We start from the raw sequence: 17,303 nt of genomic DNA on the forward strand, positions 1-17,303 counted from the left end.
TTTTGACGAAAGTTTTCAGAATCTTACTGATTATATTGACCTTCTAGGTTTCTTTCTGCACTTTAGATCTCTAGTGAGTGATACCTGTGAGCACTAGGTAACAGAGCCCATTGTTGAGAACGTTAGAGGCAGATCTTTATGCTTTTTCAAATAGCATAACTTGTTAGACCAAATCCAATGCCTGTGAACAAGTGTTAGTAAATACAATTAGCATGGGTTTAGTGAGCACAAAATTCAACTTTACAAGATAATGATCAACTTCATAGAGCATCAGCTACACAACCTCCTCTGCCGAGGTGCAGAGGTCTTAGAGCTCAGCCACTGACAACACAAATACAAGCGTAACTTTGTGTGAACTATCTTTCATTGGCTGATTTGTGTTCAGTTTAGCAGTCCCTTGGAGCTAGCTGACCACCAGCCCTGTGCCAGTGTCGTGTTTCTAGAGGCTGTACAGTCCCTTGGAGTATGTTGCAGCTAACCAGTCAATACAGTTTTGCTCCTTGGCTCCCCTTCCATTACTCTGTGAAATATTTGCTGTATTTCATGATTGGCCTGGTTACTGATTTATCTCCTGTACTGTTTATCCCACTGGGATCATGTTATTTTTTCAGAGATGACCTCCCTTGCTCACAAAGCACAGCTAATTTGGTCTTATTTCCCTCCCTGCCCCCTTCTGGCATGCTAATAGCGATTCTAACTGGCTGTTAACTTCTACTCTGCAGTTGTCACCGAGCCTTTCCAAGTTAAATATTGCAAATGAAAATTAGAATATGCTTGGCACTGTCTTCAGTTGGAGGTACAGCCTGCACTTTAGGAGGTGATGGTCATTACCAAATGTCACCTTTGGAGAGATTCAACAGATGGCAATGCTCTGTTTTAGATTATCTGCCCATGTATTTGTTTAGACAGATTCATGGGCACTTCAAATGCCTTTGGAAGCCAGCATTCTAGTGCACTGCAGTGCATAGCACTGGAAAGGAAGGGAAACGTGGAGGTATAAGTAAGTGTTTGTAGTGCATATGAAGTGCTTTCAAATAAGATTTTGAAATTGCACAAACAGTGCATATTCCTATTTGCTTAAACTGTGTAGCAGCAAAATCCTTTTTCAAAAGTCTGGACAGCTGTTCACCCAGGAGACTGAGACCAGTGCAAACAAACTCAACTGATTGCCCACCTCTGAAAACAAGGCAATCAGACCTTCTAGTTACTCAGTTATTGATAGATGTCTGTGGGAACAAAGTATCAGCAATAATAGCTGAAACTTTTTAGAAGCCATTTTTTCCTGCTTGCTTTTCCTAGAACTAAAATAAAATGAGAACAGGATCTGTGTCCTGGCATATCTCCAGGGGAATTTCAGGGACTTTATTAATCAATTATATAAGGAAAACCATTGGGTAACGTGCAAAATGGCAAAGTATCCTTGTGAACTTGTTGAGTTTTTCTAGCCAGCCCATCTAAGGACCTCATTGTTTTTGCTGCTGAGTGAGAAGACTCGCTCTTCAGAGACAGTTTAAATTGGTAGCTCCTTTGATGATGGGTTTGAGAAGGAATAAAAACATGGCGTAAAAACTTGTGTAATCTTTGTAGATCACGACAAAGCTGTCCTCTTATTTCTAGTGCTAAACATGATCTGGTAGACTGTTTCCTCTTGTAATAGACAGCTCTTTATATGGCCCCATGTATAGCTGTGAGAAAGGAAGTCCTCTCATTCATTTCCACTTTATGGCAGACGGAAGGGAGAATTGACTTGCTGAAAATGGCCTTGCCAACCTGGGGAAGAATCAGAGATTCAATTCTGAATTTTAAATCCATCATGCCACGTGTCTTTGTAATTGTTTGCAACTGATAAAAATGTCGGTGATTTAAGTGTAGTAAGTAGGGAAGGGAGGCATGAAAAAGATTACATGTAGATAAACTGGAGGTGAATCCTGAACATACACAACTCCAGTGTGGGTAAGACTGAACATTTCAAAGAAAGCATTATTATTGATATTGTTAGACATTGAGCTCGTTTAGGCATGAACACAAAACGAAAGGCAATATAAATCCGTATCATATATCTGTTCTGCATGCTTTCTTTAATCTGGATGTGCTACCCATGAAGCTTCTGTAGGCCAGCACAAAATCATCTGCATTGATCCAAACAGACTTAATTTTCTGGGTGTAAGAAGACTAATCTTGGAGTTTCTGCATCTTCCTAAGCTTTTCTTTTTAGGCTTAAACAAGGAAAGACTTCAAACCTAATTTCTCATCTTATCATGCAAAAATTATTCTGAATATTGCAGGATCATAACTTTTTTATAAAGCTTCCCAACTGTTTTCTGTTGATAAAAGACTTAGCTGGGCACCAAGAGATAACACTGCAGGACCAAGAAATTGCTGACTTAGTCCTGTAATCTTCCTGCACTGCATTCCCATAGGGAAGTTACGGATAGGTGTAACTCTGTACAAGTTAATGTTCTAATCCTTGAATCCCATTCAATGGCTCAGCCATTGAATTTGATGGAAATTTTGGGCACCTGACACATTGCAGGATTCAATTTTATATATAGGCTTTTGATTCCTGGCAGATTATCAGTGTAGAGCTTAAGTTCATTAACTTAGTGCTGTTGCTCTGAATCTGAGTACGTTGTGTTCTGAGAGCAAATCTGACTGGAAACTTCAGTTGACACCTTTTGGAAGGACTCTGAACTTACAGGATCCAGATTAGGAAAAAGTGTCAGTATTTATATATATATATATATATACACACACACATATATATATATACAGGATTTATGATTTATAGAATCAAGAACTTTCTCTAGTATTGCCAGCTGAGAATGGCAATGGAGTTTGTGATAGCCTAGAGCTTGTGTTCTTTGCTTCTGAGCAAAAATGCTATCCATACTCCTGCTGACATAAAGGCTTGTCTTGATGTTCCAGACAACTCTAATTATACAGACAAAGAGATAAAATTAAGCCAAATTAATTGAAAATGGAAAATTAGTTAGACAAATGGGAAAAAAAATACATACAGATGGTTAGAAGCACCTAAAATCCCATGTGGTGCAGTGCCTGCTAAGTCAGCTAGCAATTTTTTATGAATGAGAAATCTAATAAGGCAGGGAAACCAGTTAAAATTTGCCCTAGAGCAATTGTAACTTCTACACCTCTTTTTTTGGTTCATAAACACCTCTGTCTCCTGCAAAAATACTTGTGAGGATACTTTTTAATACAGTTTGCTAAGTTTTGTTGCTTGACTTCATTGTTCCTGCAAATCAGCAAATGAATTCCATTTGTAGTTCAATTTTTTTCTAAGGCAAGGAATGTTTATGCCAGATTGCTGTTCCTACCTTTACCCTGAACACTCACACACCATAGGAACCCTCTGTCTTGCAGAAATGTACAGCTGTAGCAAAGCGTAATACCCACATGGAAGGATCTCATAGGGCCAGACTGTGACACGTATTTTGCTAGTGCTAATCCATTAAGTAACTTCAGACGTACATTGAATAGCACTTTTATCTTACGTTTAATTGTTGAATAGTCAGTGAAAGTGTTAGATGTCACAGTCCCTTTGCCTCAGCTTCACATGACAATCATTCTATTCGTTTCACTATAGCTGTCCTATAGCTGATTTATACTAAACATGGCAGATAAGGCTCTCACAGAGTGCTTATAGTCAATTCATTCCAGTTTGATGCTGATGTAAGACAAAACTGGGTCTTTGAAGTCAGACTTTTCCCTGGAGTAGGGAAGAAGAGAAGGTGTTCTCCTTAACTGCGGCAGTTGGTGGTTTTTTTTTTTGTTCGCTTACATATGCAGAATTTTGCGACTTCTTAATATTCCCCACTGGAGAGAAGAGGCCAGTGCTGCTGCAAAGTACATAAAGAAAATAAGAGGCCTAGAGTAGAAAAAGTCTAAAAATGAGAGACGGCTATGGAGTTGGTGAGAAAATGAGAGGCGACATGAGAACAGGAAGGAAAGGGGAAGGTTATGTCATTAGAGACTGGAATTCAATGTTTTGATGAAACTCCATGGATACAGGAAGGAGCAGGGCGGGTAAAAATAGCTAAATGAAAATGGTATGAGTTCCAAGAATTCAACTCTGAAAAGAAATATATGTTCTTGCTTAAAAACAGGCGGAAAAAGTTACGTGTTGTTATGAAGCATTAGGAGGGGTGAAGGAGAAAGGAAAGGGGCAAAATTTGCTGACTGCCATTTCTCTTTTTTTTTCTTTTTTTCCTCCAAACAAAACTTGAAATTTTGTGTTATGATACACATTTTATCCAAATCCTCAGTGGCTTGGTTCCCAAGAGAGAACACTTTTTCAGTAAAGTCTTGTCATCAGAAGACCTTGGAGGCTGTTCAAATTGGAGGGTTTTTTCTGGCTGACCACATGCTAATGCTTGCAGACACAAAATTCTCTCACTCCCTGACTTATACAAAACACTACTGATCATTGTATGAGAAAATGGCTATAGTGTATAGAACAGTTTACTTTTCAGGACTTAAATTTGCCCAAAGCCAGCAAGCAATTAGATGGAAGTCTTTTTTTTTTTTTTTTTGTACTGCATTGTATATGCTCATGTCCTCCCCATAGAGATTCATGTCTTATCTATAAAACAGAAAGCTCTTTCTACAAGAAAAAGAAAGAAAGAAAATCAACCGATTTACTTACTTAGTTTTTGTTTTTGTTAATTTCTGAACAGATGGTAACATACCACAATGGAAGTTTTATAAAAATTTCCATCTTTTAACTGAGTGCAGGCCTGAAATTTTTCCCTGGTGAAAATGCGGAGCGTGAGTCATTAAACACACTATGCGCTATCTGCATGGGATTTTCACTTACTGTATTCAGAAAAGTCAGAAAGCCATTCCGTTACAGTAACTTTTTTTTTCCTTCCCCCTCCACCTGGGCAAATGGCCAATTCCATCATCTCAGTCTCAGCAGGATGAACAAGGAAGGTACAGTCTGAGGAGGGGAGGTAATGCACAGACAAGGGGAGAGGCATCGCTCCACAGTCCAAGAGCAGGAGTCAATTTCTGAAGCTTAAACAATTGTCAAAAGATGTGGCCTGAGTTACAATTTCTCCAGTCCAGTCTGAATTCACTAATTGAAAAGTTATGGCCTGGTTTTACAAGTGAGAGGTTATATTGCCTGCAGTGTTCAGCGCCTACTGCTTCTTGGCCCTAAGTTATCATTATGCAGATAGAGAGTCTAAACTTAATCTTTGTTTGGACTCCCTTTGAAATTTGGTACTGATTGCTGTGGGACAAGTAAGGCCCGGAGATGCTGAGTGCGATTTTCTGCAGGTCTGCCTATTTGACCTTGGAGAGCTAGAAGAGTTCATGCTCCCCAGTCTATAGTACTGTTCATTTAAGTGATGTTATAGAACTTTGCTGGGCAGAGGGAATATCAAGGGATTTTTACATTAAAGCTTCAAGGGATTTGTAAAATCCTTTGGTTCTCTTCAGGGCCCTGACTGCACTAGTCCTCGATAGACAGCATCTTCATGAGGATTGCAGTGCTCAACAGTTTTGTCAGCCTGCTGTTCCTTGTATTGGTCTTTGTAACACATGTAGATCAAAATTATCTTGGAGAAATCAAATCAGGGTCTGAAATTTGCAGTTTGGAATTTCCTTTGCATCGTCTTAAGGTGGTATCGGTACCCATTTTGCAGTGGAGATGTGAAAAAGCCATGAGATGTATTGCCCCTTAGTTACTTACATTACTGGGTGTGTTAGAAATGCAGAAAGATGAATGGATCACTGGGTGGATGGATGAATGGATATATTATCTTCTAAGATCTCAGTCATTCAGGAAAAGATTAGTTAATTATTCTCAGTCTGTGTGATACTTAATGACATCTAGAAGAGAGGTGAATGGCATCTTGTTGGATGGCAAGGATAATATAGAACACAATTTCCCCTGAAGAAATAGCTCACATACCTTATATAATGAATGAGCTCATTTTGCCTGTGTTTGCCAGAAACAATAAAAGTTAGAAAATGTCCCGGTAATTAAAATAAAGTGTTACCCAGATTTATGGTGAGAAACACGAAATGTCAGGCAATTGAGTGCAGCTCCACACTCACAAATAAGCTTCACATTCGTTAGAACAGGTTGCATTCATTACTAGGAACAGTGTGGGTCCAGTGCTAGCCCCAGAAGGCAATGAATGGTTTCTCCTGCTCAGGGAAAGAAAGCAGAGGGGAGGGAAAGGTGCCAGCTGGCGTGTTAGCTGGTGGATCTTGGGCCCTAGTGGTAATGCTGCAGCGTGCAGAATACAGGCACGATCATTGCTTCAAGATGGGTTTTGGATTACATGATGGATAGTAGGAAGAAGGGAGAGAGAGTACCATTCTCAGGCCTGCCACATGCAGAAAAGAAATGTAGTACAAGTTTTTGAAAGGGTGGAGATGAAAAAAAGGGGAATCTAAGGCAGGCCAGCCTTTCCTGAAATCCTTCCTCTCTCAGTCACTGTTTATTACTTTTTTTTAATAACGCTATACCTATGAACAGTATAGAAGCTTATGAATATGAGTTCATCGTTTGTTTGAAATAATCTTAAACCCTAATTCTTCCAGAGACCATTTTTTTGTCAGAGGGCCATACAAGACAAGTGAAATGCATACAGACTTAAGGAATATTGAAAGTGTAGGGCTGTTGGAAACAGAAGTGAAACTCACTGAAAGTTTGTAGTGTAAGCTCATTTGAGCAGTGCCCATGCTGAAACATTACAGTTGCCTTTCTGCTCTGTGCAGCTAGAAGGGGGTAGGCTGCTGAAATGTCCCTCTGCTGTGACGTGGGGGTTGTGATATTGAGAACCTGCTGCCTTCACATCTCTTGTTGCTTGCTTTTGTACTCCTCTTTTCTGACATAGCTAATTAAAAATTGAAGAAACTTGAAACATAAAAACTAGTCTAACAGTTTAAGCTGTCTAGAACCTAAACTGTTGTGTCTTTTCCTGAAAAAGAGAATGGGGCTATGTTAAGTCACAGATGCTTCTGTGAATACCAGTCTTGCGGAGGATTTTCATTACCTTATTCTACCAGACTGAAGGTGTCCAATTCAAAAAACAGCCTGTCTTGCCCACTGGAGTATGAAAGAGGTCTTGTGGACAAAAATGATAAACAAACCCCCAAATCTTGTATCTTTCGTGTCATATAAATTTCATTTGGGAATAGTTCTAGGAATTTTAGTGGAGTTTTGTTAGAAAAAAATAGTGAGTTAAAGCAGTTGATTTTAACTTGGTAAAAGATATGGATTCTGCTAAAGATCTGCAGGGTGGCCTTCAGCCCATTGTACATCCTCGCTGTTCCTCAGTTCCACATCTGTAAAGTGATGGTATGAATTTGTGTCTTTTTCATTACATGCTTGTAGGGAAAATCTCATTATGCTAATGAGATGTGCATATGCTTTTATCACATGTTCATTCAGAAAGCCCATAAATAAAACAAATATGAGATGAATCCATAAGAATTTGTGAGAAAGGAGTGGAAATTCCAGATTTTTAGGACAGCACGTTCTGAGTTACTGAAATGATGATGCAACCACTTATCTCCATAGAATGCCTAGTGCTCTGTGTGTTATTTATAGGAGACACAGGCCTTTAAAATAAGTTGACATATGAACCTTCATATGTCACACCAGCAGATAGAGGATCACTTTACAACCAGGGGCAGATATCATAAATTTCAAGCAGACCATGGGGCTTGTTCTCCACCATGATTTTGGATCTTACGCTGTTTTAAAGCACATACCAAAGAAGATGAGAAAAGACAATAGAATCAGAAGCCTTAGTGATAACCCAACTAGCAGATAATAAGGTCTTACAGAGACTTTCTAACAAAGATGCACCTAAGCATATCAATATTATTTACAAAACTATGGATAGTGTGATGATGAGAAATTGTCTCAAAGATGGAAGAGATTACAAAAAAAATAGGTAAATTCCCCAGAGTCTGTGAGAGGTTCTTGAGGAAGGGAATGTTTGGCCTTAAAGTTGCACATGGATTTCAGGTGAAATGGAAATGAGGCAGTATTAATCGTACCATCATGCAAGTTGATACACGCTAGTTGTAGAGCCCAGCTCTGTTGCCCTTTTACTCACCACAGCAGCTGCAGCAGATCAAATCAGTATTCCCACAGCTTCTCTGCATGATAGAGTGCCTGTGGGAGGGCAAGGGAGGGGAGTTAACCCATTTTGTTTTGGTGAAGCTCAAAGCTGAGGTTCTGCTAATCAGTAACTCCTGTAGTGCAAGGTTGGCACGCTCGTTTCCTCTGATACTGATTGTTTTGGGATACACTAGACAGCTGTAAGTCCTGAACTAGGGGAGATACTTCGCTTAAATCTTAGGTTTAACATTGTCTTAAATTTGTTGATTTTCTTCCGTAGAACAGTGATAGTGACCATTTGGTAACAGCCTGTGTCAGAACCATCCTAGGAGGAAGTGCTGAGGGTGGATAGCAACAGTTCAGCTGCTCTTTTTACAGGGATGAGGCTTTGCCTTGGTATTCTTATCCTTTCCTCTGTTGGATGTGTATGTTATGCCTTGTTTGCTTATTGCTGGATGAGCTGAGAAATGCAAGAGTCTGTGTGACTATAAATGACAAAAAGTCTATGGAGCCCTGGTCACCTATCAGGACTATTCTGTCAGGTCCTTTGGGAATCCCAAGACCTGCAGCTTGTATTCCCCTCTCTGACCCTCACTTTTTCCAGTAAATTAACTTTTTTTTATTGGCAGTAGCAAGCATGTCTTTTCTGTTTTGGTTTGGGGTTTTTTTTTTTGATGAGGTGTTTGGCAGTGTCCACTGGGGCATGTAGGTACAGAGGGTGTGGGTGGGAGGGGCAGCCCTGAGCAACATACCAGGCAGCTTGGGACAAAGAAATTCTAAAAGATGGAGAGCCCTTTCATGTGCTTTTAACAACCCCTCACCTCCTATATTTCCTAAGATGGCTGATGATTTCTTGCAATTCAAATGTGAATCTTAGGTGTGAGAGCAAGTCATGTTGTAAATAGGTCATCTGTTCATTACATAATATTAATCATGGATGTATGCCTGTTAGTCAAACTCTTCAAGCTAGTTCTTAAGTCCACTAGAGTCATCTTTTTTTTTTCCTCCCCCTGAATAGCCTGCTGAAACGTGTTAGCATGACAGCAGCTATCCTGGCCAGTACTAGGGACTTCTGGAACAAAAAGCATCAGTTGCTGTAACTTGAGCTTAAAGGCCGAACCTTACCCTAGATGATTATCCTCTGAGGATCAGGAATGGAGAGGAATATGAGATGTATATTGATCAAGAGGTTCTGTACTTTAGAAAGAAGTAAAAGATACAGAAGGAGATAGGCTCTGGAGCTGAGCTGGAGAGGAACTGAGAGTTGTGAATCGGGTTAAAGAAAATAGCGATGACTCCTGAATCCATGGGATTCTCTTCTATAGTGGTGGCAGAAGCTGCTATGAATGTGGTAAAACATAATCCGTTAGCTGAACCAAACCCATAAAATAAAGTATAGCTAGCTGCCATCACTGAAAAGATCAGATATTAAACCAATATGTTTTGCAGAGAAAGGAGAGGCAAGACCCTGGAGAGAAGCAGCATTCTAGAGAGACATTGCTTTATCATCTGTGCCCAGGTCACGGATGCTAAAAGGAAAGAAGATAAGATCTCTTCTGTGTTATGTATGCCTGCTTTGTGCATGTGCCTCAGAGTATGTTTCCAGCATTCCCAATTCTGTCACTGATTTTTTTTCTCTGAAACTGTAGAAGATTGTATACGGCACAACCAAGCTGGCTGTACCTTCCAGGAGGTAGAGGTCAGCCCTGTAGCTCCTTTGTTGTTCAAAATATACAACTTGGGTATTTTTGCTGAAAGCACATAGCATGGCTGGAGTGGGGATAACCTATGAAGGGGAAGCTCTGCTTTTCTATCCTCACTCTGGACTTGCTTTCTCAGACTTCTCGTGATTGGGACCCTACAAGACTTTCAAGCTACTGGGCAACTGAAGGTAGAGATGCTGCGTGATTGCAGTCTTGCTCGATGCATTGGATTATCCTTTTAAAATGGTTGTACTACAACATCAAAATTTGGCTCAAAGGAATGAATGGCAGAGCCTAGATTTTTTTTGACTCTTGCTATCTTGTAGCACTGTTTTCTTAGACATACAGTACAAATCATACCTTTAAGGAATCACTGAGAGATTTGGTTGCATGTCCTAACCAAAAGTCAAGACCATTGTGTGGGTGCTTAACGTTAAAAGCTTAGGTCTGGTCTTTATTGCATAAGGCCAATGTTATGATATTAAAAAAGAGAAAGGATTAAGTTCAGTAAATGAGGTGGTGTCTGTTTCTTCAGCCTTTCAGTGGTAGAAAGGGCTGGAGAGTAGGATAGCAAAATGAAGTGCATATTGTTCTGTGCCATCAGGCAAGTGAAAAAATTCCACTTGTTTCCGCTGCTGTTTGAATCAGGCTAGAGACAGTAAGTGAAATGCACTGCTGTTCTCCTGTTTTATCTGCTAGTAACTTTCTAAATGCTGAACACTTTATGAAGAGAAAATGATCACTAAACCCTGAGCTCATTAGTTTATTGATCCAAATCGTGACGACTGATATTCCCTATAGCCAGAACAGTGCAGTAAGAGTCACAGAGGGTGCCCTGGGAATGCCAGAAGAACCCAGATTCACTTCTGGCTCTGCTTCCCATGTGCTTTTTTGAGGGTGGAATTCCCTGCTAGAGTGACCTCCCACTTATCCTGTTATCCAAGGTTATCTCAAGAAATCTTCACCAACTGCCAACTCACGTAACTCAGCAATTTCAGAACGTTTAATATCCATCTATATACCACCTCCCCACTTACAGCCTCATAATTACCAATTTTGTTTTTACTGCTCCCAGAATAGATCCTGCCACTACTTGGAGCACAGTAAAAGCCTGAAATAACCTTATAAATGAGAGATTAGTATGTAAATCAAACCTGTAAACAGTCTGTATGAAGTGTAGTACAGGGGGTAGATTTTCAAGGCTGTGCAGCCTCCCAGAGCTCACCTACAAAATGGTAGGACTTGATAGGTGGTAAATACCAAAGAAGTCCCAAACACCTCACTGAGCTCTTGGGCCTGAAAGGTGTTGGTAAATAGTTGATTTTTCCACTAATGAAGAAAAGGGAATATTTGTTGACATGAATCCATTGTAGACCTTCTCAGGCAGTGAAATTATTTGTTTGGTTAATCTTAAATATGACTGATTCATGAAATGTTTTTATCTTGGAGCTTTTTAGGTGTTTTAAAACTCACTTTTCTGGGTACATATCTAAGAGAAATAGGTACCAAAAAAATGTGGCCTCTTTCAAATTAACATTTCAACATTTGTTTTAGCCAAAAAGATAAGAAGTTGGTACACATTTGTGAAATAATTTTCTGTAAGTGGAATCTGTGTGTTGATGAGAAATTGAAATATTTGATTGAAAAAGACTGCCTGACTGTCAGATACGTCTTTTGCATCAGAGAGTTTGAAACCTTGTTCTGCAGGTTTTGGATAGTTTGGCACTCCCAATTTCGCTGTAAGGGAGATGATCAATGAAAATGATGACATTCAGCAGATGGTCTCTAAAGGAAAGGAGGGAAAGAAATGTCCTGGTCATGTAGAAATTGTCTTACTTCAGTTCCAGAATGTCGCAATTAGAAATGAACATGTACGGTGCAAACATGGAGAAATTAGATGTTCACTGCTATAAAGAATTCACTGCCTAACATGAGCTACAGCGGGAACTTTGATGTGTCACATTTGCACCCGTGCTTTTATTTTTCACTTACTTTTCTTCTTCACAATCTTCACAACAGGCCCTTCCCAAATGTTTTGTTAAATAGCTGCAATATGCAGCACAGCCCTTGATAATCCTCAGTTCCTCCTGACTAAGCAGGCATCTAAAACCAGAGGGAGACTGGGGCGAATTCATTTGGAATATACTTTTCATATGCCTGTATAAACATATGCATAAACATGATACCCTCCACTTGGGGAATGTGTAAAAGGTGGGACACGATACTTGTGAGAGGCACCGAGTTCTGCAAATGAAGGCGATGGGGAGGGAAACAAATTGCCTGTTAAATATGGAAAATGGAGTCTGCTTTTTGTTCTGGGCCTTTGGAATCTGTGGGTGGATTGGAGCTGGCAGGCAGGGAGCAAACACCCACCCACCATAGGGCTGCGTGGTTCAGAAGTTTACAAGAGTGTTTGTGTTCCAGGAGCTGCTGGCCTTGAAGCCAATGGAGAGGGGGAGGAGAAGAGGGAGAGAGTGAGAAAAACACTGTGGTGTTAGGGCCCTTCCTCGGAGATATTTTTCCCCTCTCCCTTCTCCAGCTAAAGGGCTTTGGAACTGCAGCAAGACAAACAGTTACTGGGGGAAAGATGACTGTGATTTTAAGATGCGCAGTGCTCACAGTCCATCATCGGCGAGGCAGAGGCTTCAGAAGCCACTGCCACCTTAATCCCAAATGACAGCTCTCATCGCTCCCCCTTCTCCCGCTCTGCTGCTGTTTAATTCTGCAGAGACTGTGGGATAGAAAGAAATGGAAGCTTTACTGTATTGTTAGTGCACGAGTTGACAATTGGTTTCTGTCCCGTCACGAATTTAGGTTCAGAAGCTGCCACTCGGTCACCGTCTGGATATTGCAGATACAGCAACTGAGGCACAGAGAGACTAAACATCTTGCCCAAGGCAACAGGAAGTCTGTGGGAGATCTGGGAATACACCCCAGATGTCCTGAGTTTTCTGTCTTAACCACAAGACCATCCTTCCTGTCTTTTTGGTAGTCCCCTCTGCTTCAGGAATTCCGTTTATGAATTCCACCCATAAACAATCTGTTGCATGATCCAGTGATTTACTTGCATAAAAGAGTCCTTTGGAAGGGAAGATGGCGCCTCTTTTAAAATGAACTGCAGTTACTCCTGTCCTTTCTTTCTCAGGGGTAGCGGAGACGGGGTGCAAAAATCCAGCTTCCAGAGTCAAGCAGCTTCTCCACTGTTATCCAAACTCCCTGCAGCATTAATTTTTTTTCTTTAAAAGAATCAGGAACTCCATACGTGATGTTCGAGTATATCTGGCTGCTTATATTTTCATGAGCTAAAAAAAAAATCATGACTGAACCTGGACTAAATCCACCTCGGGAATTATTCTGCTGCTGTTCACCATCGTGGCTGAGTACCGTCGATGACAGACAGTTTGACGGCCACATCCCTAATGGGCTTTATCGTGTGTCTGGCACTTTGCCTGTGTTATAGTCAGGACTTTCCTGAGATGAGGCTGAGCGGAGGGAAGGGTTTTCCTCCTGCTAAAGCACACCTTTGGTTTGGAAATGGTAGAACGGATGAAACCTCACAGGTGTCCTCCATGCTATCAAAAGGTGCCTCACACAGTTTCTGAAGGATATTATTTTAAATTGTTGTTAACTAAAACCTTTTAGATACCCGTTACTCAGTGAAGAATATTCGTAGCCCTGCTTTCTCTTAGTGTGGTAACCTCTTTAGCATCAGGCATCAAGGCGCGTATGGCCTAGAGTGTCAGAGCATGTCTGTACGCCTTGGTATTGTGGTAGTATCTTAAAAAAGTCCACTTGTGGGTCAGTAAATCTGTGTTCGATGCTTTGTATAAAGAGAAACTTAAAGGGTACTTCTGCCACCAGTGGCTTTCTGTAGTAACGCAGTTTGGTAAAGATTCTCTGAGTGTCTTCTCTCAGCGCATGAAGACTTGGACCAAGGTATTTGGTTCTTGCCTTCTCCCAACTCCCCTTTAATACTTTAAGGCTTGATGCCTAAGTTGAATATGTGAAAATATGAATTTGGATTTTATTATTGGAGAAATGCTGATTTAGTTGTAAGATGAAAGCTCTTTTGCAACTCGGTGACACCTCTTTCCTTTACTCTGAATGGGATTTCAGACTATACCGATAGAAATAAGCCACGAGTGCTTGCTGTGCTCCCTGCCCCACTGCACTGATCCCGAGTAATTACAACCGTCTTGTTTTCTGCTTGTTCTTTTAAACAGCGTTTGGATATTTATCTGTTTGTTCCTCCGCTTTTGTCCTGGTTTTTCTGCTTTTACACTGTGACGGCAAGTCCTTTCAAAGGAGGCTCTCCGAATGCTCCATTTCTGCGTCACGCAGCAGAGCAAGATCCTGTCCTGTGAATAGTGCTTAAAGTCACCCCTGCGTTGCAAATGATGTTTTAACGATTGTATCGGTGTCAAACTGCTCCACGGCCTTTTTTTTTGGCACGCGCAATTGGCAGAGGTCGGAGATGATTCTGTGAATCTGCGATAACGGACGTAACCTTGGAAGCTCGTTTCTTGTGTTTGTACTTTGCGCTGGTTGAAGTATTTTTTAGAAATCTCGTTACGCAGCCCAGGGAGAACGGGAGAGAAGCCAAGGGGTTGGTTTTTTTGTTTGTTTTTTGCTTTGAAATGTGAGGGGAAGAGGGACGGGAGAGCCCTCGGCTCCCGCTCGGACCCGCAGTCGCGGCAAACCCCGCGGGGCCGGGGTGCAGCGGCGGGGCCCGCCTCGCCCGGCAGAGGGCGCTCGCCCCCGGCGCCGCGCGAGGCGCTGCGGTCGCCGTCCCCGCCGGAGCAGAGGGACCGGCCCGCCCGCCTCCGCGACGAACGGGGCTTTTCTCCCCGCCGCCCCCCCGGCCCCCGCGGTACCGCCCTGGTGGGGGCTCGGGGAGCTCACCGCCTCCCGCACACCCGCGTGGCGGGAGCGGGGAACGCTGTGCGCTCAGTGCGCGGCTGCCCGCGTTGTGCGCCCGAAGGCGCGCTGTCGGGAGTGGGGGGGCGCCGTTTTGGGCCAAAACCCGTGTTTGTACGCGTGCGATTTCTGCTTGTAGAGAGGGGCGCGTGCTCAAAGTTGAACTTAGGCGTCGTAAGCAGGATTTGTGACAGGGTGGGTTTTTTGTGGTGCGCGTGCGAGGTCAGGCAGACGCGTTTTCGCTCGTTCCTTTTTTTACCGCTGACCGGAAAGAAAGCGGTGAGAGGGAAAAGCCGTCGCCCTACCGCCCCTCCTTTGCGGCGCGGCGGTCTGTGAACCCAGGAGTTTACCCTCCCTCCCTCCCTCCCTCCCGCCCCGGCGCCGCGCCGCGCGCCTGCCCGTGCAGCAGCAAGCAGCACCGCCGCCACCAGCAGCAGCTCAGCTCGGCGCGGCTCGGCTCAGCTCGGCGCGGCCGGGGGGAGGCGGGCGCTGTTCCTGGAAGAGCCCGGCCTGGGGAGTTGGTCACATTCTTGGCTGGGATTCAATGACTGAGGCAGACACCAACAAACAGAGGGGGGGAGGAGGAGGAGGAGGAGGAGTGAGGGAGGCTGAGCCAGCCTGCATTAGCTCAGCTCTCAGGCACTCTCAGTCTCTGCTGGAAAGAGGAGCTGGGAGGATGTGTGCTCTGTTACCGCGGCTCCCCACGGCACGCCGAGAAGACGGAGAGAAATAAGGGAAGGAAAGCGAACCGAGAGACGAGGCGTCCTCCCAGATCAAGCTGAGGGACCACGAGGGGGAAGGGAGCCTGCTCGTTGCCCGTCCGAAGCCCCCGCGCCGTTTTGGAAGTGCCAGAGATTTGGGCCTTCCCCATCTGCGTTGTTCCCTTCCACAGACCAAGCTTTTCTTCCCCCTCCTGCTTTTTACTTTCCTCCCCCGCGCCTTCCTTTCGGTGGATATGGACAGAAGGGTGATTACTGCAGAGAAGCAGCAGCCGCCAGAACATATTTGAGCCCCCGGTGCTCGGAGCGTGGCACAGACTTTTTGTATTTCTGTGGGTGGCGTGTGTGTGTGTGTGTGAGTGTGTGTGTGGTGGAGGTGTGGGAGGCGGGATTGGTTTGCCTGGGGGATTGGCTGAGGGGGTGAGTGCTCGGATGAAGACCTCTTTTTGCCGTGACTCTCTGCTCCATCGGGGCAGCTTGGAGACTTGGAGATTTTGAAATTGTAACCAACCGAGAGAAAAGAAAGAAGAGAGAGACACGCTTACAAAAGGATTTGGTTCCTATTCGTTAGTGGATTGTTAAACCTGAGCGGGAAGGAGAAAGAAACAAGGGTGGGTTGTTTTATTTTGTTCGTAATTTTTTTCTTTAAAAAAAAATAAAATCCCTTAAGTGGATTTGTACCAGGGTGGAAGATAACTGGGGATTTTTGTTGTTTGTTTTGGGAATAGAAACTAAAAAATGGAGACTGTAAGTAGAAGCAGCTTCCAGCCTCATCCAGGACTGCAGAAGACCTTGGAACAGTTTCATCTGAGCTCTATGAGCTCCCTGGGTGGCCCTGCTGCTTTCTCAGCACGATGGGCACAGGAGATGTACAAGAAAGACAATGGCAAAGACCCAGCAGAACCTGTACTGCATCTGCCCCCTATCCAGCCTCCTCCGGTAATGCCTGGTCCCTTCTTCATGCCCTCGGACCGATCCACAGAGAGGTGCGAGACCATCCTGGAAGGGGAAACCATCTCCTGCTTCGTGGTGGGTGGAGAAAAGCGGCTTTGCTTGCCCCAGATCCTGAACTCGGTGCTCAGGGACTTCTCCCTGCAGCAGATTAACTCGGTGTGTGATGAGCTACATATTTACTGCTCCAGATGCACTGCTGACCAGCTGGAAATCCTCAAAGTCATGGGCATCCTGCCCTTCTCTGCTCCTTCCTGCGGACTCATCACTAAAACTGATGCTGAGAGGCTTTGTAATGCCTTGCTTTACGGTGGCACCTATCCTCCCCACTGCAAGAAGGAATTCTCTAGCACAATTGAGCTGGAGCTTACAGAGAAGAGCTTCAAGGTGTATCATGAGTGCTTTGGGAAGTGTAAGGGACTCTTGGTGCCAGAGCTTTACAGTAACCCCAGCGCAGCCTGCATCCAGTGCTTGGACTGCAGGCTTATGTACCCACCTCACAAATTTGTGGTCCACTCTCACAAATCTTTGGAAAACAGGACTTGCCACTGGGGCTTTGACTCTGCAAACTGGAGATCCTATATCCTCCTCAGCCAGGATTACACTGGGAAAGAGGAGAAAGCTAGACTGGGCCAGCTCTTAGATGAAATGAAAGAAAAATTTGACTATAACAACAAATACAAGAGGAAAGCCCCCAGGGTAAGTGATGCCTTTCATTTTAAAGGGGGTGGGGAGAGAAAGAGGAGAGGAATTTTCTGTAATTTCGGTAACATCCATCGATACACCCGGTTTGTTACCAGCTGCTTTTCCTTTGACTCATTTAGCAATCTAATCGGGTTCTTAATGCTCGCCACGTGTGTGTAAATGTAGACGAGCAGTGATTGAGATGGCACCTTTTTTCCTCCGGTT

General features: G+C 43.4%; 1 protein-coding gene across 2 annotated transcripts in view; it reads left to right on the top strand.

Moving 5' to 3' along the window:
* SKI (SKI proto-oncogene) overlaps positions 1-17,303 on the top strand; it is a 137,949-nt gene that overhangs the window by 5,600 nt on the left and 115,046 nt on the right. Inside the window, exons 1-2 of one of the 2 annotated variants that reach the window (XM_075114302.1) lie at positions 15,372-16,054; positions 16,172-17,093. In XM_075114302.1, coding sequence (XP_074970403.1) covers positions 16,182-17,093 — 912 coding nt within the window. In that variant the 5' untranslated portion in view covers positions 15,372-16,054; positions 16,172-16,181. Of the gene's footprint in view, positions 1-15,371; positions 16,055-16,171; positions 17,094-17,303 lie in introns of those variants that run through there. The other variant, XM_075114303.1, reaches the window with a different exon arrangement.

The sequence above is a fragment of the Phalacrocorax aristotelis genome, chromosome 19, assembly GCF_949628215.1.
Source record: "Phalacrocorax aristotelis chromosome 19, bGulAri2.1, whole genome shotgun sequence".
Classification (NCBI taxonomy): domain Eukaryota; kingdom Metazoa; phylum Chordata; class Aves; order Suliformes; family Phalacrocoracidae; genus Phalacrocorax; species Phalacrocorax aristotelis.